Source organism: Myxine glutinosa, chromosome 5, assembly GCF_964187855.1.
Source record: "Myxine glutinosa chromosome 5, kmMyxGlut1.1, whole genome shotgun sequence".
NCBI lineage: Eukaryota > Metazoa > Chordata > Myxini > Myxiniformes > Myxinidae > Myxine > Myxine glutinosa.
The window spans coordinates 11,883,716-11,906,160 of NC_136265.1; the positions used below are offsets into that span (position 1 = coordinate 11,883,716).

Below are 22,445 nucleotides of genomic sequence, written 5' to 3' on the forward strand. Positions count from 1 at the left end.
GCCTTTTCTATGCCCCAGGTATTTTACACAAGAATGTCCCTTCTTTTCTATAGTTTGTCACATGGCACATCCCATATAAAGAGGCCGTTTCTATGCCCCTGGTATTTTTCACAAGATGCATTTTAAATACAAACAAAATGTGTATGTTCATCGTACAAGACTTTATTTAAGACAATATAAAAGACTTGAAAAAGTAAGGGGAATTTTTTTTTCAACCCAGACAGGATTCGAACACACAATCCCCAGCTTAGGAGTCTGATGCCTTATCCATTAGGCCATTGGGCCAGAAAGTATTTATATGTATTTATATTTTAAAGCAAAACCTACAGCACTTATGTGGAATTTGTTTCGAAAGCCATCATCTAGACCTGTTGGCCGATGTGTATTCCAGGTTTCAGCTAGTTTCAACGTATAGCCCTTGAGATATGAGCGCCAACACATTTTGGGCGGACGGACGGACAGACACCAACGTGATTTTGAGGGTTTTCTAAATATAACTCAAGAATGCATAAACGGACGATGCTGAAATTTGGAACATATTACCTCAACGTACAAAGCATTTACTTATGGAATTTGCAGCCGATTTCGTCCAGTAGAAGCTGAGAAACTAATTTTCAGTCCCAATGTTAAAGTTGCACACAGAGAAACGATCCCGAATATAAAGGGAGGGGCGCTTTGGGTCTTCCTTGATAAATAACAATAATCAAATAAGTAAATGAACATTAAATGAAAAACAATAATCAAACAAGTAAATAACAATGAAAATAACCAAAGGTTCACCACAAGTTCATTTCATCCAAGAAAACCAAAATCCCAAAGTTCAGCCCTTCCCATGTTTAGCCCCACCCCCTCATCCTCCCCCCGCCCCCCCCCCCCGTCGCTCTTCCAACCCGCAGCAGGGAGCCCAGGGATGGGGCAAAGGCGGCATCCACGCGGAGAGCGTGCGTGGACAGGGGAGATGGCGGGAGGAGGTTCACCAAAGTTACTTGAGGGTCCGGGCAGCCCTTCCTCGCCTCATCAAGGTCCTTCTTTATTCATTTGGCCTTACAAATGGGCCAGGGTCCTTCCCTTACTGGAGCCTTCCCCTTATTGCAGCCCCTCCTCCCACGTTTCTTCACCTCCCAGCCACTTGCGTCAATGTCCTCATAATCTGTGGAGGTGCTGTTTCCCTCATTTTCCTCCCCTCGTTGAGGGCTTGGCTTCCTGCAATCCCGTGTCCACATGCTGTGCCGCATAATCCTCCTTTCTTTCCTCCTTCGCAATTTTCTCAAACACTGGAGATGGAGGCCACCGATGGAACCCCTGCCTCTACCATCTGGCTGTGCTTTTCCTTGGTCGAAGGGACCACAGCGTCCACCATTTTTCTCACTCCTCCTCCTTCCCCCTCCTCCCATCCTATTTTACTATGGGGAGAGAGGGAACAGGCACACCAGCCACCACACTTCTGCCAGTCCTGGGGTCAACACCCCCACCCCCACCCGCAGACACACATCTTGTTCGCGTAGCTCTGCGGGCAGAGTGGAAAGTGTGCCCCATTGCACTACAAAGGTTGCAACGAACCTCAGAGGTGCAGCGCTCCCTGAAATGTCCCCACTAGCCACACTGTGAAAAATGTTTCTTTTCATGCAGATACAAAGTGGTCCAGTTGTGCGCACCTGCGGCATACTTTTGGCTGACCAGCATAAAACACTTCCCCATGGTCCATCCCAATTACATTCCCATTAGGAATGTGGGTGACCGTGCCATCATCCTTGACCCGGAACTTAACGCGATACAGCCGAGCTCTGGTCCATATATCCAAACCATTTCGGATATACCGTGGTGGGCTTTTGACATCAACAAAATGAGACAACCAGTACAGTACTGCACATCAAAATCAGAAACACTCTCATTGTAGAGGCGGAAAAATTCCCCCGGCTAATCCCACAAAAAAATATTCCCCTGGCTAATCCCACAGAAAAATTTCCCCGGCTAATCCCACAAAAAAATATTCCCCCGGCTAATCCCACAGAAAAATTTCCCCTGGCTAATCCCACAAAAAAAATTCCCCCGGCTAATCCCACAAAAAAAATTCCCCCGGCTAATCCCACAAAAAAATATTCCCCTGGCTAATCCCACAAAAAAATCCCCCCTGGCTAATCCCACAAAAAAAATTCCCCCGGCTAATCCCACAAAAAAAATCCCCCGACTAATCCCACAAAAAAAATCCCCCTGGCTAATCCCACAAAAAAATCCCCCCGGCTAATCCCACAAAAAGAAATTCCCCTGGCTAATCCCACAAAAAATTCCCCCTGGCTAATCCCACAAAAAAATTCCCCCGGCTAATCCCACAAAAAAAATCCCCTGTCTAATCCCACAGAAAAATTTTCCCTGGCTAATCCCACAAAAAAATCCCCCTCGCTAATCCCACAAAAAAATCCCCCGACTAATCCCACAAAAAAAATCCCCCGACTAATCCCACAAAAATAAATCCCCCCGACTAATCCCACAAAAAATTTCCCCCGGCTAATCCCACAAAAAAATTCCCCCGGCTAATCCCACAAAAAAATTCCCCCGGCTAATCCCACAAAAAAAATTCCCCCGGCTAATCCCACAAAAAAATCCCCCGGCTAATCCCACAGAAAAATTTTCCCTGGCTAATCCCACAAAAAAAATCCCCCTGGCTAATCCCACAAAAAAATCCCCCGACTAATCCCACAAAAAAAATCCCCCGACATCCCACAAAAAAATATTCCCCTGGCTAATCCCACAAAAAAATTCCCCCTGGCTAATCCCACAGAAAAATTTTCCCTGGCTAATCCCACAAAAAAAATTCCCCCAGCTAATCCCACAAAAAATTCCCCTGGCTAATCCCACAAAAAAAATTCCCCCGGCTAATCCCACAAAAAAAATTCCCCCGGCTAATCCCACAAAAAAATCCCCCGGCTAATCCCACAGAAAAAAATCCCCCGACTAATCCCACAAAAAAATTCCCCTGGCTAATCCCACAAAAAAAATTCCCCCCAGCTAATCCCACAAAAAATTCCCCCAGCTAATCCCACAAAAAAAATTCCCCTGGCTAATCCCACAGAAAAATTTCACCTGGTTAATCCCACAAAAAATTCTCCCCGGCTAATCCCACAAAAAAATTCCCCCGGCTAATCCCACAAAAAGAATTCCCCCGGCTAATCCCACAGAAAAATTTCCCCTGGCTAATCCCACAAAAAAATCCCCCCTGGCTAATCCCACAAAAAAATTCCCCCGGCTAATCCCACAAAAAAAAATTCCCCCGGCTAATCCCACAAAAATAATCCCCCGATTAATCCCACAAAAAAAATTCCCCCGGCTAATCCCACACAAAAAATTCTCCCGGCTAATCCCACAAAAAAAAATTCCCCCGGCTAATCCCACAAAAAAAATCCCCCGACTAATCCCACAAAAAAATCCCCCTGGCTAATCCCACACAAAAAATTCTCCCGGCTAATCCCACAAAAAAAAATTCCCCCGGCTAATCCCACAAAAAAAATCCCCCGACTAATCCCACAAAAAAATCCCCCTGGCTAATCCCACAAAAAAAATTACCCCGGCTAATCCCACAAAAAAAAATTCCCCCGGCTAATCCCACAAAAAAAATCCCCCGACTAATCCCACAAAAAAATCCCCCTGGCTAATCCCACACAAAAAATTCTCCCGGCTAATCCCACAAAAAAAAATTCCCCCGGCTAATCCCACAAAAAAAATCCCCCGACTAATCCCACAAAAAAATCCCCCTGGCTAATCCCACAAAAAAAATTCCCCTGGCTAATCCCACAAAAAAAAATTCCCCCGGCTAATCCCACAAAAAAAATCCCCCGACTAATCCCACAAAAAAATCCCCCTGGCTAATCCCACAAAAAAAATTCCCCCGGCTAATCCCACAAAAAAAAATTCCCCCGGCTAATCCCACAAAAAAATCCCCCGACTAATCCCACAAAAAAAATCCCCCGACTAATCCCACAAAAAAAATCCCCCTGGCTAATCCCACAAAAAAATCCCCCCGGCTAATCCCACAAAAAGAAATTCCCCTGGCTAATCCCACAAAAAAATCCCCCTGGCTAATCCCACAAAAAAATTCCCCCGGCTAATCCCACAAAAAAAATCCCCCGGCTAATCCCACAGAAAAATTTTCCCTGGCTAATCCCACAAAAAAAATCCCCCTGGCTAATCCCACAAAAAAATCCCCCCGACTAATCCCACAAAAAAATTCCCCCGGCTAATCCCACAAGAACGTGGGAATAATTGTGGCCATTAAATAAAGAAGTCCTTTTGAGGCGTTTTTTAAAAATGAGGTTGCATGGACACGGAGCTTTTGTGACAAATGGCCCACCTGTTTAATAGTGTCAACGCTTACTCTTCTCTATTCAAATGACATTGCAACAAAGGTGTCCTCAAGAGGTGATCTTCACCGATGACGTACAGGAGACCAATAATGAAATAGTTTCATTATTCGCCGACCATGAACCCATCTGCCACGTCTCATCAAAATTGTCTCACTGGCTTCCAAGTATTTTGTCTGTGCTTGTGTGTTCGGGTTCACGTTTTCATTTTGATTCGAGCGCCACGTTCAAGCCAAACCAAACGTGAACAACGGTCGAACCGCAGGACAGAGATAAGGGAATGTCCATCCTGTTTCCCACTTCCCATACCTTGCCCTCATAAATATGTGCTCGTTGTCGCTTCCAGATGCTCTCTTCGACCGTTTCCCTTGGCAGGTGAACCCTCTTCCAACAGGTAAGCATTTCACGATACCAAAGAGACCACGTCGGGGCTCCTGCCCTCAATTTTCATTCTCTGACGTATAAACTCTTTTGTCACTTAATTGTTTTCTCCTGCATTGGTTTCGTCTTTGACTTGACCGATCTTGTGATCATTTGATGTCGTGACACCAATTTGAAACGTTTTCAGTGCTACAGACGTTGTTAGATCGGAGAGTGTTTTTTGAATTCCGGAGTACTCCCTTTTTAAATTTTGCTCATAATTTGCTATTCGCCATTGTTTTTGGTTCGTTACAGTGAGAATGCTTGGAAATTTATACTAAGAGAGCCGTTTGTGTGTGTGCGTGTGTCTGTGTTTGTGTGTGCCTGTCTGTATGTGTTTGTGTGTATCTGTGTTTGTGTGTGTCTGTCTGTGTGTTTTTGTGTGTCTGTCTGTCTGTGTTTTTGTGTGTCTGTCTGTCTGTGTTTGTGTGTGTCTGTCTGTGTTTTTGTGTGTCTGTCTGTCTTTGTTTGTGTGTGTGTCTGTCTGTCTGTCTTTGTTTGTGTGTGTCTGTCTGTGTTTGTGTGTGTGTCTGTCTGTGTTTGTGTGTATCTGTCTGTGTGTGTGTCTGTCTGTGTTTGTGTCTGTCTGTCTCTACTGTCTGTGTGTGTGTGTGTGTGTTTGTGTGTGTATTTGTCTGTGTTTGTGTGTGTCTGTCTGTCTGTGTTTGTCTGTGTGTGTGTGTGTTTGTGTGTGTGTCTATCTGTGTTTGTGTGTGTTTGTCTGTGTGTGTGTCTGTCTGTCTGTGTTTGTGTGTGTGTCTGTCTGTGTTTGTGTGTGTGTCGCCATTTTTCTTAGAGATGGCTGAACGGATCTTCATAAAACATTCAGAGGTTCATCAGTGAGTGCCAGAGAGTGTGTTAGACAGAAAATATTTTGATGTAATAAAAAATAAATTGTATAATTTGGTGACTTTTTATTGCTCTATCATGCCTAAGCTTTTGTAGCTATGTGCTTCGTCGACCCCTCGACGGACAGCCGATGATGACCATGTGGAAGGTGATATTAAATGATCCCTGCCAACATTCTTTAGTGGGTGTAGGGAAGTGTTTTTGTCCCTCACGAAAAAAAAAAATTGATTTCTTCAAAATACCAACACGATTAGAACAGCACCTGGCAATTTCAGGTACCCCGGCTAGTGTTAAATATAAGGACAAAATCGTGCTGTTTCATATTCATTGTGGATCTTTCTGAATGATGTTAGTCGTATGGAGAACTTTACTCGAGGACGTTTTTGATTGTCCAAGTACAATATTTAAGCATTATAACATCACGTAACCCGCCTCCTTTTCTTCACTTATCAGAAATAGGAAAAGTGTCGAGGAAATGTGAAGATCTGTTTGTTCTCTGGGTTTTGGGTTTTTGTTTTGGGTTTTGTCTGGGTTTTGGGTTTTTGTTTTGGGTTTTGTCTGGGTTTTGCTCAACTTTTAGCTCAGAAAATCCACTTTTGTGCACAGAAACCCTTTAATTCGAATAATAGAAAGAGTTACCTCTGCCACCAAAGGTTATGTTTTCATGGCCCTGTTTGTCTGCGAACAGGACATGTCAAAAAGTTATGGACGGATTTGGACGAAACTTGGTGGACAGGTTGGGTGTGTGACAAGAAAAAACTGATTAGCTTTTGGTTCAGGTCTGGATCCAGATCCGGCCAGATCTGTGGGATACAAAACATAAACCGTTCAGCCTGGCGGAGGTATGCTCTAACGAGTGCCTTTCCAGTTTATATATTTTACAAACACTGTCGTTGTTTCTCAGGCCTAACATTATAAATTATCGTTTTCTTTTCTTCCGTAGGTGTGCAGATATCTTGTGAGATCATCATTTGTGGGTTCATTTGAGTGTGATCATCGGCATCTGGAGGGTCACCACGATGAGCCCCTTCCGCCGTGGCCTCGGCACAGCAGCCATCTTGACGGGCCTTGTCCTTGTCATGTGCGAAGTCACAAACAAAGACTACTGCATCATTGGTGCCGGGCCAGGGGGCCTTCAAATGGCCTATTTTCTCCAGCAGGCCGGGCGTGATTACGTCGTCTTGGAAAGGAATAACATCAGTGGCAGTTTCTTTGTTCGTTACCCTCGGCACCGCAAGTACGATGAATAGTGTCAAAACTGGAGGGTTAGGGTTAGGGTTAGGGTTAGGGTTGTAATGATTGGAGCCTGCTGTTGGCTTAGCGGTTAGGGTGCCGGCTTGGGATCCTACGATCCTGGGTTCGAGTCCCGGTTGATCGCTGAACTAACACCAGGGTGGTTGACTCAGCCTGTCATCCTTCCGAGGTCGGCAAATTGAGTACCAGTTCACTGGTAATTCCCTGTGTGTGGCAAGAGAGCGACTAACAGGGTTGGCGGCAGGAAGGGCATCCGGCCGTAAAACATTGCTTCAAAAAGGGAACCACGGTGCCCGAAAAAGGGAACCATGGTGCCTGAAAAAGGGAACCACGGTGCCCGAAAAAGGGAACCACGGTGCCCGAAAAAGGGAACCATGGTGCCCGAAAAATGGAACCACGGTGCCCGAAAAAGGGAACCACGGTGCCCGAAAAAGGGAACCACGGTGCCCGAAAAAGGGAACCACGGTGCCCGAAAAAGGGAACCACGGTGCCCGAAAAAGGGAACCATGGTGCCCGAAAAAGGGAACCACGGTGCCCGAAAAAGGGAACCACGGTGCCCGAAAAAGGGAACCACGGTGCCCGAAAAAGGGAACCACGGTGCCCGAAAAAGGGAACCACGGTGCCCGAAAAAGGGAACCACAGTGCCTGAAAAGGGAACCACGGTGCCCGAAAAAAGGAACCACGGTGCCCGAAAAAGGGAACCACGGTTCGCCGTGGCCTCGGCACAGCTGTACTAATTATCCCGAAAAAGGGAACCATGGTGCCCAAAAAAGGGCAACCCTTGCATTGCGGGGAAAAATGGCCTCTAAAGGTGGTACATGCCCAATGATTGGGATAAAGCTTAAATAATAAATGAAATAATTATTTCGATATTTGTTGCTGATGGTCGATATCGGTCATGTTGGTGGAATTCACGTGACCTACCTGTCCTTTATCACTGCATTTCACTTCCCTGCCTCAGACTCATCAGCATCAACAAAAGGTACACGGGCACAACGAACGTGGAGTTTTCACTCCGCCACGACTGGAATTCATTGCTCAGTCACGACCCGAGCCTCCTGTACCGCCATTACTCCCGGGACTTCTTCCCACATGCGGACACCATGCTGCAGTACCTGCAAGATTACACCATGCGGTTGCGCCTGCGCGTGCGCTATGGGACGGAAGTGACGTCTGTAGCAACGGTACCGAGTAACACCACCTGGAACGACCATGTTTTTCGGCTTTCCACGCGCAATGGCGACCTATGGACCTGCAAGTGAGAAACAGGACGGTCACTTGATCTTCCGATATACAATATTAGATTACCGTAGATCAGGAACACGTCCTGACCTCCAATCGGTACTAATTATCTTGGGGAAGAGCCAAAAGAAGGTGAAGGATAATTAAAGATATCTAATTGCCCTTTATGGATTTTAATTGATGAAGAAGCTGAGTTGGGCATTTTCATATTAGCTTTCCTTATGTTTCCTCACGTCACGTCACAAAGTCACGTGCCTTTGTTTATCTGCCATCTTGTAGGTCAACCTTGACCAGTACAGTGGTTTTATTGTTCCACTCACTGCTGCTATTTACAATGACTAAGACTTGTTCATTATGGCAACAGGAACCCTTTAGAGATATAGGGTGACAGACACTGAAGGAGTATACAAAATTATTCATCGTAATAGTTCACAAAGCAATATAAAACTAGATGGTATTCATAGAATACTTACCCTGCGCAGTCAACTTGGTGCGAGCCAACTGTTCTGTTTTTGAACATTTTTTTTTCCAATATGGCTGCCAGACCACGTGAACGATGAAATCATAAATTTATATTCTCTAATATAATTGTTGCATAGATCACGCTCAATACATACATAATTATGGCACCAATGACGTCATTGTTAACAACGCCTATTCCCCATATGGAGTTCTTTACAATGAGCCATGTTTCAATTTTTTCCATTCAGCGCTTTTGGAGATATAGAGGTGCAACATTTTTCGGTTTTTCCAAGATGGCACCTGTAACACATGACCTATGACGTCATGATTAGCATTAAAATATTCTAATGGAGGAGGCGCTCCTATGTTGAAAATTTCGTATCCATCAGACCAACATTTGCTGAATTTTTAAAATAATGATCGGATGGATAAGTGTTGTATTTGTCGAATTATGACGTCATAACGAAGGCAGCGATGACATCATTAACATCTCTTATTCCCCATGGGGAGTAGTTGACAATGAGCCAGGTCTCAATTTTTTCCATGGAGTGGTTTCAGAGATATAGAGGTGCGAAGTTTTCCAAGTGGGCACCTGTACCACGTGACGTATGACGTCATAATGAGCATTAAGATATTCTCCAGGAGGAGGCCATACTATTGTGAAAATGTCATGTCAATCGGACCAATGGTTGCCGAGAAACTGAATTTTTAAAATGCAGACACGTACCGCACACGTACGTACCTGAATGCTTAACCTCGTTTTTCGCTTCGCGGGCGCAGGGTAACTAGATGGTATTCATAGAATACTTACCCTGCGCAGTCAACTTGGTGCGAGCCAAGTATTCTGTTTTTGGAGGGTTTTTTCTTTGATCCAATATGGCTGCCAGACCACGTGATCGATGAAATCATAAATTTATATCCTCTAAAATATTTATTGTGTAGATCAAGCTCAATACATTTCAAACTGATCAGACTTAGTGTTGTCCCCATCAAATTATGACATCATAATTAAGGCACCAATGACGTCATCGTTAGCAACACTTATTCCCCATTGAGAGTACTTCACAATGAGTCTTGTTTCAATTTTTTTTTCCATTGAGCGGTTTCGGAGATATAGAGGTGTAACGTTTTTTCCAAGATGGCGTCCGTACCACGTGACCCATGACGCCATAATTATGAATAACAAATTATACAGGCGGAGGCCCTCCTATGGTAAGGTTTTGTGTCGATCCGACCAACGGTTGCCTATAAAATGAATTTTAAAAATGCAGACACGTACGCGCCCGAATGCCGAACCCTGCTTTTCGTTTCGTGAGTGCAGGGTAAAAATATAATAGTACACGGAAGAAACACAAAAACAATTAGAGAGTAGATAAAACACAACAGCCCGCGCAGTATTCAAGTATAAACTGAAATTTTAATAAAATAATGATTTTAAAGATCATTTTTAAAATCTGGAATCTCAGCGCTGTAGAAGCAGTTTTATACACCACCCTTATAGAGCCTGGTGTTGGATAAATGGTTAATGTGTCTGGCTTAAGATCTTAGGGTCTTGATTTTGAGCCCCTGTCGTGCCATTGAAATAACACCAGGTGGGTTGACTCAACCTGCCATCCTTCCAAGGTCGGCAAAAGGAGTACCAGCTTACTGGTATCAGGGCACATGCCCTACATAGCCAGATCAGCGGCCTCTTCTTCACCTCAATTCTGCACCCTCTCACATACCATACCCTACATAGCCAGATCAGTGGCCTCTTCTTCACCTCAATTCTGCACCCTCTCACATACCATGCCCTACATAGCCAGATCAGTGGCCTCTTCTTCACCTCAATACTGCACCCTCTCACATACCATGCCCTACATAGCCAGATCAGCGGCCTCTTCTTCACCTCAATTCTGCACCCTCTCACATACCATGCCCTACATAGCCAGATCAGCGGCCTCTTCTTCACCTCAATACTGCACCCTCTCACATACCATGCCCTACATAGCCAGATCAGCGGCCTCTTCTTCACCTCAATACTGCACCCTCTCACATACCATGCCCTACATAACCAGATCAGCGGCCTCTTCTTCACCTCAATACTGCACCCTCTCACATACCATGCCCTACATAACCAGATCAGCGGCCTCTTCTTCACCTCAATACTGCACCCTCTCACATACCATGCCCTACATAACCAGATCAGCGGCCTCTTCTTCACCTCAATACTGCACCCTCTCACATACCATGCCCGACATAACCAGATCAGCGGCCTCTTCTTCACCTCAATACTGCACCCTCTTCCGTGCCCACTACCATGCCCACTTCCGTGGGGCTGCACTTAACGGCTCCTTTTACATACACCATCCTATAGAACACGTCCAAGAACTACAAAACTAGCTAGCCACAAAATATTTGTGACTGTCCAGGCTCTTAAGCTTTTGTAACCTCTGTGTAGCAGGAGGAAGTGTTCACTAGATGCGTAGGGATCTGTGACCCCAGTGACTTCTAATTTCTGGACATACCGGTGTTTGCTCTGCCTATCTAAATGACAACGTTACATAAGCTGGAGCCACTTCCAGTGTTCTCCAGACATTTTGAGTGATCCAGATCCAGATCGTTTACAATCCGGACGACCTACAAAATGTCAGACCAACATGTGATGACGTCACCAGCTTACATCAATGAGAAACCTCGATTATCAGATCTTTAACTCTTCATTGATTTAAGGAAATCATTGTTACCTCCACCACCAAAGATGGATGGAGGTTATGTTTTCACCCCTGTCTGTTTGTGAACAAAATATCTCAAAAAATTGTGGACGGATTCGGACGAAATTTGGCAGAGAGGTCGTGTCTGTCACAAGGACGAAATGGTTCGATTTTGGTGAAGATCCGGATTCGGATCCGGCTACTAGAAACTTTTAAGTGATTCTTCACCATTGGGAGATTTGGCCAAAAACGATACATAGCAGGATATCTCAAAAAGTTGTGGATGGATTTGGACGAAACTTGGTGGGCATGTTGAGTGTCTGACAAGGACAAATATATTCGATTTTGGTGAAGATCTCAATATGGATTCGGATATGAGAATTATTTAATTTATCAAGTCATTCTTCACCATTGGGAGATAGGGCCAAAAACGAAACATAGCAGGATATCTCAAAAAGTTGTGGATGGATTTGGACCAAACTTGGTGGGCATGTTGAGTGTCTGACAAGGACAAAGAGATTCGATTTTGGTGAAGATCTGAATATGGATTCGGATATGAGAATTATTTAATTTTTCAAGTCATTCTTCACCATTGGGAGATAAACGAAACATTGCAGGATATCTCAAAAAGTTATGGATGGATTTGGACGAAACTTGGTGGGCATGTTGTGTGTCTGGCAAGGACAAATAGATTCGATTTTGGTGAAGATCTCAATATGGATTCGGATATGAGAATTATTTAATTTTTCAAGTCATTCTTCACCATTGGGAGATGGGCCAAACACTATACATTGCATGATATCTCAAAAGGTTATGGATGGATTTGGATAAAACTTGGTGGACATGTTGAGTGTCTGACAAGGACAAATATATTCGATTTTGGTGAAGATCTGAATATGGATTCGGATATGAGAATTATTAAATTTTTCAAGTCATTCTTCACCGTTGATGGGGGAGATGGGGAGATGGGGCCAAAAACTATACATTGCGGGATATCTCAAAAAGTTATGGATGGATTTGGACGAAATTTGTTTGACAGGTTGTGTGTGCGACAAGGAAGAATCGATTCGATTTTGGTGAATATCTGAATATGGATTCGGATATGAGAATTATTTAATTTTTTAAGTGATTCTTCACCATTGGGAGATTTGGCCAAAAACGATACATAGCAGGATATCTCAAAAGGTTGTGGACGGATTCGGACGAAATTTGGCAGAGAGGTTGTGTCTGTCACAAGGACGAAATGGTTAGATTTTGGTGAAGATCCGGATTCGGATCCGGCTACTAGAAACTTTTAAGTGATTCTTCACCATTGGGAGATTTGGCCAAAAACGATACATAGCAGGATATCTCAAAAAGTTGTGGATGGATTTGGACGAAACTTGGTGGGCATGTTGAGTGTCTGACAAGGACAAATAGATTCGATTTTGGTGAAGATCTGAATATGGATTCGGATATGAGAATTATTTAATTTTTCAAGTCATTCTTCACCATTGGGAGATAAACGAAACATTGCAGGATATCTCAAAAAGTTATGGATGGATTTGGACGAAACTTGGTGGGCATGTTGTGTGTCTGGCAAGGACAAATAGATTCGATTTTGGTGAAGATCTGAATATGGATTCGGATATGAGAATTATTTAATTTTTCAAGTCATTCTTCACCATTGGGAGATGGGGCCAAACAATATACATTGCATGATATCTCAAAACGTTATGGATGGATTTGGATAAAACTTGGTGCACATGTTTAGTGTCTGACAAGGACAAATATATTCGATTTTGGTGAAGATCTGAATATGGATTCGGATATGAGAATTATTAAATTTTTCAAGTCATTCTTCACCGTTGATGGGGGAGATGGGGAGATGGGGCCAAAAACTATACATTGCGGGATATCTCAAAAAGTTATGGATGGATTTGGACGAAATTTGTTTGACAGGTTGTGTGTGCGACAAGGAAGAATCGATTCGATTTTGGTGAATATCTGAATATGGATTCGGATATGAGAATTATTTAATTTTTTTAAGTGATTCTTCACCATTGAGTGATATGTCCAACCAGGTGGAGGTATGCTCTCTACTGAGTGCCGTTATAGTTATCTACTGCCTTGAGTGGAGGATTGAGGCTTTACAGGTTAACGGCTGAGCGATTCTTGTTTTTTTGATTATCGATGGCTTAGCACAGGTGACAAGATGGTGGGAGGAAAGAAAATGCTTGTGAAGTAATATCCGCACCTGCACATTAATTACACAAGGGGAGAGGGGAATTTTTCTCAAGATAGGAATGGGGGGATGTATTGTGGGCACTGGCAGTGTTGGATTTAAAGTGGGGGGAGAATGAGTGAAAACCTGAACGTACTCTTTATCAGTAAGGAATACGAATGACCATTTCCCTCTTTTGACCAAGTCTCTGCTTCCCTTGAACTTCCAGCATTGTGCTTGTGGCCACGGGGCTGTCGATGCCCAACGAACCAAACTTCCTCGGATCCGAGCTGTCTGAAGGTTACGAATCCGTCTCTGTGGATCCTTCGGACTTCGAGGGCCAGCGGGTCCTCATCCTGGGGCTGGGAAACTCCGCCTTTGAGACGGCCGACCGTTTGATGGGGACCACGAGCCACATACATTTGATTGGCCGCTCGCGCGTACGACTCGCCTGGTCCACTCACTATGTCGGGGACATCAGGTGATGTGCATTCTCCGACGATGTCGTCCCATTTCCTCACCATTCTCAACCTCCTCCACCATTTCCTGAGCTGTTGATCTGCGGGCGTCTGTGCGGTGTTCTGGCATCCCTCTGCTCCCTTTATCTCGATCATTCTGAAACCTACGAACTTGTGGTTCTTCTGTTTGCATTAGATTTTGGAGGCACGAGTGACCAAAAGGGGAATTTGAGGCTTCGTCCCTGGTATCAGTCAGGTGTAAGCTGTAGCCACCAGTGTAGCAATGCGGGCTTGAGTTGCATCACCTGAAAGTTTGTACATGGAGTGCACATAGGCCCGTTACCCCATCCTCACAACTTCAGAGAATGAAGACTTAAACCCTCATTTTGGGAGTCGCATCCTTATTGAACCTGGCTTGAAAATTTCTTTGGATTTCACCGATTGTCTTGCTTGGTCTTTCATAAGCCCATGTGCTCATTACTATTCGTTCTGCAATACTGGATTTCCTTTTGTCTACCTTTTTTTTCTTTTCTTTTTAGAAAGGCACAAACTCCTGAAACAAAAAGACCTAGAACGGGCACTCGGTAGGGCACATACCTCCTCCAGGCCGAACAGTTTATATTTTGTATCCCACCGATAGGCCAGACCTTCATCCGGATCTGAACCAAAATCTAACCGGGTTGTTCTTGTCACCTACCCAACTCATCCACCAAGTTTCGTCCGAATCTGTCCATACCTTTTGTAAAAGTCACCCCTTAAGCAGTCTTGTGTAGGTGATAGCGTATATACAGCTTTGCCGATGAGACTTGCCATTAACCCTTGGATGCAAGCATCAAAAATCCTACACCTATGCAGCCATTGGGCCTCGGAGGCCCAACGGATGTATTCGTGTAGTTTTTAAAATATTTTTTATAGATTTTTTTTTTCTTTCATGTCCTTTTTCAATCCAAGTCGATGCCCATGGATGTGTATTTGCTCAGAAAATGCGAATCATTGATCCTATTAGTTGGAAGAATCCCATACAATTAATGAATCTTTTTCTTTTTTTTTTGCAATTTTTTTTTTTGTTCTTGGTTTTTCAACTTTTTTTCCTCTAAAAAGTTGAGGCTTATGGAGGAGTATTTGCTCAAAAAATATGATTCACTGATCCTTTTATTTAGAATGTATATGTCCATAACTGTCAAATTCTACATAAACGCAGCCATTGGGCCTTGGAGGCCCAACGGATGTATTCGTGTAATGTTTTTTATTTTATTTATTTTTTATACATTTTTCTTCTTTCATATCCTTTTTCAATCCAAGTCGATGCTCATGGATGTGTATTTACTCAGAAAATGTGAATCATTGATCCTATTAGTTGGAAGAATCCCATGCAAGTAATGAATATATTTATTTTTTTTGTAAAAAAATTGTTTTCTTCTTGGTTTTTCAACTTTTTTTCTCTCTAAAAAGTTGAGGCTCATGGAGGAGTATTTGCTCAAAAAATATGATTCACTGATCCTTTTTATTTAGAATGTATATGTCCACAACCATCCAAAATCCTACACCTATGCAGCCATTGGGCCTCGGAGGCCCCACGAATGTATTCGTGTAGTTTTTTAAATATTTTTTATAGATTTTTTTTCTTTCATGTCCTTTTTCAATCCAAGTCGATGCCCATGGATGTGTATTTGCTCAGAAAATGCGAATCATTGATCCTATTAGTTGGAAGAATCCCATACAATTAATGAAGCTTTTTCTTTTTTTTTTGCAACTTTTTTTTTTTGTTCTTGGTTTTTCAACTTTTTTTCCTCTAAAAAGTTGAGGCTTATGGAGGAGTATTTGCTCAAAAAATATGATTCACTGATCCTTTTATTTAGAATGTATATGTCCATAACTGTCAAAAATTCTACATAAACGCAGCCATTGGGCCTTGGAGGCCCAACGGATGTATTCGTGTAATGTTTTTAATTTTATTTATTTTTTATACATTTTTCTTCTTTCATATCCTTTTTCAATCCAAGTCGATGCTCATGGATGTGTATTTGCTCAGAAAATGTGAATCATTGATCCTATTAGTTGGAAGAATCCCATACAAGTAATGAATCTTTTTTTTTTTTTTTGTAAAAAAATTGTTTTGTTCTTGGTTTTTCAACTTTTTGTCTCTCTAAAAAGTTGAGGCTCATGGAGGAGTATTTGCTCAAAAAATATGATTCACTGATCCTTTTTATTTAGAATGTATATGTCCACAACCATACAAAATCCTACACCTATGCAGCCATTGGGCCTCGGAGGCCCCACGAATGTATTCGTGTAAAGTTTTTTAATTTTCATATTTTTGTCACTAAATTATTTGTATCCAGGTTATAGAAGCATATAATGAGGCTCATATCAAGAAAATAATGATATAACATAGTAGTACAACAACATTTATGTCGGGCCTCGAAGGCCCCCAGGCCTGCATTCGTGTCGGATTTTCGGTTATAAGTGAAGAATGAAGATTTTCCCACGAGCCTGAATGATTTTATTTATTTATTTATGTCACAGAATTTTGTGTAACAACATGAAAGTCGGTGAAAATGAGGCTCATTCCAAAAAAAAAATGTACAGCATAGTTTTTTGCAACAAAAAAAAAACCTTGTGGGCCTCCGAGGCCCAATCACTGCATCCAAGGGTTAAAAGAGAAAGATTTGAACCATTTATTTCTTTGCACAGGGCGGTTAACAATGACCTCCTGGACACCTACCAGCTGAAGTCGCTTAACGGGATCTTGGAGGCATCGGTGGACAGTCTAAAGCTGGAAAAGACGTCAGACGGCCGGCTGCAAGCCTACCTCGGGGAGAATGGGGATTGGTTACCTGTCACTGACACGGAAACCGGCGACTCGTCTGGCTGGGGTGACAACTATTCACTTCGTGAACCCTACGACCGCATCATCCGTTGCCTTGGCTTTCACTTTGACTTCTCCATCTTTGAGAAGTATGATGCGTGCTCACGACGGAACGTCTCCATGGAAATCCCTGAGATTTTCGTCATTTGATCTTGTTTTTTGAGTTGAACTAACAGTAGCCCGCATTGTGCGCAGGTCCCTCCGGGTTGGTCCAGCCGAGAGGTGTAAGCGAAAATACCCCCTCGTCCAATCGAGTCACGAGTCTCCCAGCACTCCCGGCCTATTTTTCATCGGCACAATCGGCCACTCCTTGGACCACCGAAAGGCCGCTGGCGGCTTCATCCACGGGTTTCGCTACACAGGTGAGTCTGGCTGGTAGAGGTGAGGTTGATATTCCTGCATTAGGAAGGAAAATACAGCGGAGGGTGGTGTGAGCTTCTTTTTGTCGAGTCATTGTGAGAATGGACATTAAATGCAAGAAGAGGGGAAGGCCATTTTTTTTTTTTTTTGGTATACAAGGTCGAGGCTCGTGTAAGAGCTAACATTGATCACAAAAAGGACAAACTGACACATACAACATATGACAAAGAGTGCGGGGAGTTTGTTTTTTTTCAACAAATTTTTCAAAAAGTTTCAAAAAGTTCAACAAAAAAAACAATTTCACACTTAAATGGTACATATTCGCTCTCTAATTTATTATCTTGTCATTCCCATATTTTTCCTGAACCTCCCTTTTGTCCGTATACGCTAAGGGATTATCTGTCTTGATCTTCATTGGAGTTTTAGTGTGTGGTATTATTCAAGCATTCTTTTTTCCCACAAAAGGATAAAGCTTAAAGAGTTCCGGAACATCTTTTCTTGTCTTTTTCTATTTTGTATGCATAGTCGAGGCTCATGGAAGAGCTAGTACTAGTACACTGAACAACAGATCAGGACGCAACAGTACAAAAGGAGAGTAGAGAAAGGGGGGAAACACTAACAGCAGGGTTGAAGGCTAAGTTGGAGGTAGACAGACAAACAATGGGTGTGGGGTGGGAGAAGGGGTGGACAAGATGGATACAGAAGGAAATTCTCAAAAGGGAAAACTAGAAGTTTGGAAGGAGGAGAGATTGGGGCTGGGAGGAGGACGGGGTTAACGAAGGTAAAAAAAAATCATGGTTTTGGATGGGGGATTATCTGAGATGGTGGTGAACAGCTGTCTTGAAGACCTGGAGGGAAGAATCCATAGGCAGGAAAAAAAAACAAAAAAAAACTAATGAGTGGAGGTGAACAGTGATCCTGGATTGAGGTAGCCTCACCAGAAGGGGGTTGATGGTGGACCTCGTGAACCCTACGAAAACATGGGGGTGGGGACAAAGCATGGGAAGAGCAGAGACCAGAAAGAGTGCAAGACCAGAAAGGAGGTGGCAGAAGACAGAGAAACCACTGACCTGTCTGCGATGACGAAGTGGTAGGCCCATAAACTCAGCTTCATCACGGGAGATTCCAATAATCTTGACGGCCTTGGTTTCCACGGGGTCAAGCTGAGCAAGATGTGAGACAGGGGAGCCAGCCCAGAGGGGAGAGCAGTACTCCATGAATCTGCGGATGAAAGCCTTGAAGGGTTTGGAGGCCAATTTTTAAATGTTGTTTGCCCAGGGAAGATCATGGCTGATAGTGAGACCCATGAGTTTCAATGACTGAACTTCCTCAAGAGGATTGTTTAGAAAGTAGATAGGAAGGTTTGCAAGATGGTCCTTTCGGATATAGAAAGTGAGAGTGTGAGATTTGTCAGGATTGAAAGACAAGTGTTTGACCATTTAGGGTGGTTCTTAAAAATGAAAGTTAGAAAAGTCAGGCTCCTAACACTTAAAATATTTTGTATGTATGAAAAAACCCGTGTGGTGAAATGTTAACCCATTTGGACTAAATTTATGGGTTGCACACGGAGTTTGTAATTTCACATATTTGGCTCGCATAAATGTTTGGAGTTGATTTATTTATTCTCCACTGCTATACCTGTGATTTTGACCATTACAGTTGACCTATGACCTTGTTATGCACTGCACATTTTGAAGTTGTATTTAAGTTGATTGAATACAGTAAAGCTGTACTGTGGTGTATGCAGTTGCTCTCATTGAAGAATACAATTGTCTCCTGACGAGGGATGAACAGCAAACCCAGTATCTGCTTCAAGTTGTGACAGAACATCGCAAGAGGTTTCCCGATTGCAGGAAATCAACGCTTATCGGGCACAAACATTGAGTGGCTGGCAACCATGAGTCACTGTGCAACCCCTAAAACTTGATCTATTCAAAAAATATTTCACAGCCAGAAGTTTTACCTCAATACTAAAAAAATTAAAGGTTAGGAGTAAAACAATTCAATTTTTTTTTTTTGCCGTATGTAGCTAAGAACCACCCTATTGACCATCTTTCATCCTTCTTGAAGCCCGTATACCATCTCTGTGAGCATTATGATTACCGAGAGAGGATTAGAGCAATCCCATGTTAACCGAGTGCTTCGAGTGTTGCATCAGCCATGGTGTTGGCCCCTTAGCTTTTAATTTGATTCACTTTGTCTTCACTAGCCGCTTGTAAACCTCTGAACTCAGTTCTGATGAAACTTCATTCTTGCATCAGTAAAATCAGTTGATCTCTGTATATTGATACTCGATACAGGCAACAGTCTGCAGGTGGCAGGATTGCTCAGGTGGCAGTGCACTGCCTTCTGGTCCTGGGTTCAACCCCAATCCAAACGAAGAAATCGCCATTCCGTGACACCGCCAGCAGAGAGCGATCGTTCCTCGGCGAAAGGATGTGAATCGCGTGGATGTAAATATCCCACGTCCTTGGGTCATTGCCATGGCGACGCAGATAAATTAAACATTAAGAATTAATAAATAATATTCGTAAGAATTAATAAATAATTAATTAATTAAAATAACGATAATTAATTAATTAATTATTACATTAATTAATTATTAATTAGAATTAATTAATTAAGATAATTTTATTTAATGAATTGCATTGGACGATGATGTTTTTGCTGAAATAACGAGTAAACTGACCTGAATATAACATTTATTCCTGAATTTTTCCTTGCCATACAGCACGTACCGTTCACCGCCTGCTGGAGTTCCGCAACCACGATGTCCCCTGGCCGACCGTGCGGCTGCCCATCTCGCAGCTCTTTATCACCATCGTAAGGCGCATCAACGAAGCGTCTGGGCCCTACCAGATGTTCAGTGTTCTGGCAGACGTCGTCCTGCTGAAGAAGTGCGTTGTATAACACGGCTGTCACGTAGTCTACAAGCAAATGAGACTGATTTGAATGGATTGTACAACGTAACGTTGCCATCGCTGTTAGCCATTAAAAAAAAAAATTCTTGGATACAATATCGAGGTTCGTGAAAGATCTAACATTAATCACACAAAAAAAAATCAAAACGACACATAAAACACAAAATAAGGAGAGCGGCAGACAAGATGGGGAGAGAGGGGGAAGGACACAAACACAACATTTGAGAACATGGACATCGAGAGAACTGTGTGAGTGAGAGGGCTTGGGGGGAGGAGGGAGAGGTATAGAACATATGGACACTGCAAGGACTTCCAGGAAAGAAGTTGGTATTTCAAAAAAGTGGATCTGGGGTGAATTAATACGAGTTTTAATTTATTAAGCAGCTTTCAGGTATCGAGACCCGCTCGGTCGGTACTGACATGCACCTGTCATGGCAATCTCATGTCTAGGTTAATTGTGTGCAGGTTAGACCATTCCCAGATTAGTTCGATCAAACTGGAACCATGATGTACTGCTGCTTGTGTTTATGTTGATGTTTCAGAAAAGTTTCTGCATTTGTTATCCGCAGGAACGCTACTGAATTTGAGTACCTGGAAGAATACCCCATCAGCGCACTTTCTGACTTTGAGGCCAATACGGGCCGAGTGGCCGACGAAGCATTGTTTGTCATCAACCTCGAATATGGAAAAAACTTCTCTGGGCCAGGCCTCGATGTATTTTCTGATGGCAGGGCAGACATCAACCCTTTTGAAGCCTGGAATTCAAACTTCTTACACCCTGTCATCTACTACTACCTCCGTCTACCGACTGGTACGAGGCTTTCCATCCTCGGCAAATTGAATCCGCTTTGCGATAGAATCCACTATGTTTAGAATCCACAATTTTTATTTTTTTAATTTTTTTATGTTAAGCCTGGTGTTGGCTTAGCGGTTAGGGTGCCGGCTTGGGATCCTGGGTTTGAATCCCGGTCGATCGCTGAATTAACACCAGGTGGGTTGACTCAGCCTGTCATCCTTCCGAGGTCGGCAAATTGAGTACCAGGTCACTGGTAATTCCCTGTGTGTCGCAAGAGGCGACTAACAGGGTTGGTGGCAGGAAGGGCATCCGGCCATAAAACATTGCTTCAAAAAGGGGACCACGGTGCCCAAAAAAGGCCAACCCCTGCTCTGCAGGAAAAATGGCCTCGAAAGGTGGGTCATGCGAAAGGTTTAATAGGTAGGTATTGATATGCAGTGTATCAGGACACACATTTTAGAAGTAAAGAATGTGTTGGGAGTGGGGTTGGGGGGGGGGGGGGTGAGGGGGTTCCTTCAACAACAATATAAACTAGAGCGGCACTCGGTAGAGCGCACACCTCCGCCAGGCTGAAAAGTTTGTGTTTTGTATCCCACTGACAGGCCGGATCTGGATTCGGATCTGAACCAAAATCGAATCTGCTTGTTCTTGTCACCGAACCAACTCATCCACCAAGTTTTGTCAAAAGTCATCCACAGCCTTTTGAAATATCATGTTGTATATCGTTTTTGGATCCTATCACTCAATGGTACAGAAGCACTTGGAATTTTCAAAACTTCTTGTATCCGGATCCAAATTAGGATCTTCACCAAAATCGAATCAATCTGTCCATGTCACACACCCAACCTGTCCACCAATTTCGGCCGAATCCATCCACAACTTTTTGAGATATCCTGCTATGTATCGTTTTTGGCCCTATCTCTCAATGGTGAAGAATCACTTTAAAAATTATAGCAGCCGGATCCGGAACCGGATCTTCACCAACATCTAACATTCGTCATTGTCACACACCCACCCTGTCCACCAAGTTAAATCTGAATCCATCCACAACTTCTCACATATTCTGCACACAAACAAACAGATGGACGAAAACAACCACCAAAGGGGACGGATGTAACTAGAGAGCTCATAGAACACCTCACTCCACACGGTATTGAGAGAAAAGGACATGGGCGGGGTCTGGAAGATTTGATTGGTCAAGATGATGTAAAATGCCATAATATTTTGTCCAAGTACAGCTAAACAAAAGAGTTCTGACGGTGAATTGAAACAAAATAAAAGTTGTAAAGGTCGTAAAAAAGAAAAAAATTCAAAAGTTTACCGCCGTCGATGATCGCCTTGTACACCACCTTATTTAGCGCATTACATTAGTTGGTCATGCCTGTTGCCTGTGTCCTTTATGACGTCACTAAAAGACACTTATTTTCCTGTTTGGAATGATTTTTCATTTTGTTTGACTGCCAGATAGTGTAAAAAAAAAAAAAATCGCACCCGTGTCCGAAGGAAACGGTTCAGTTTGGCATTTTAAATATGAAATAGGCAAAGCCTAGAAATGAATGAAAT

General features: G+C 43.1%; 1 protein-coding gene across 6 annotated transcripts in view; it reads left to right on the plus strand.

The window, feature by feature from the left end:
- Positions 1–22,445, plus strand: part of FOXRED2 (FAD dependent oxidoreductase domain containing 2) — a 37,420-nt gene that overhangs the window by 9,730 nt on the left and 5,245 nt on the right. Inside the window, exons 2-10 of one of the 6 annotated variants that reach the window (XM_078777577.1) lie at positions 4,702–4,749; positions 6,313–6,466; positions 6,568–6,861; positions 7,840–8,136; positions 13,708–13,959; positions 16,631–16,894; positions 17,001–17,167; positions 19,897–20,062; positions 20,656–20,897. In XM_078777577.1, coding sequence (XP_078633703.1) covers positions 6,644–6,861; positions 7,840–8,136; positions 13,708–13,959; positions 16,631–16,894; positions 17,001–17,167; positions 19,897–20,062; positions 20,656–20,897 — 1,606 coding nt within the window. In that variant the 5' untranslated portion in view covers positions 4,702–4,749; positions 6,313–6,466; positions 6,568–6,643. Of the gene's footprint in view, positions 1–4,701; positions 4,750–6,312; positions 6,467–6,567; positions 6,862–7,839; positions 8,137–13,707; positions 13,960–16,630; positions 16,895–17,000; positions 17,168–19,896; positions 20,063–20,655; positions 20,898–22,445 lie in introns of those variants that run through there. The other 5 variants (XM_068117820.2, XM_068117821.2, XM_068117823.2 and 2 more) reach the window with 5 other exon arrangements.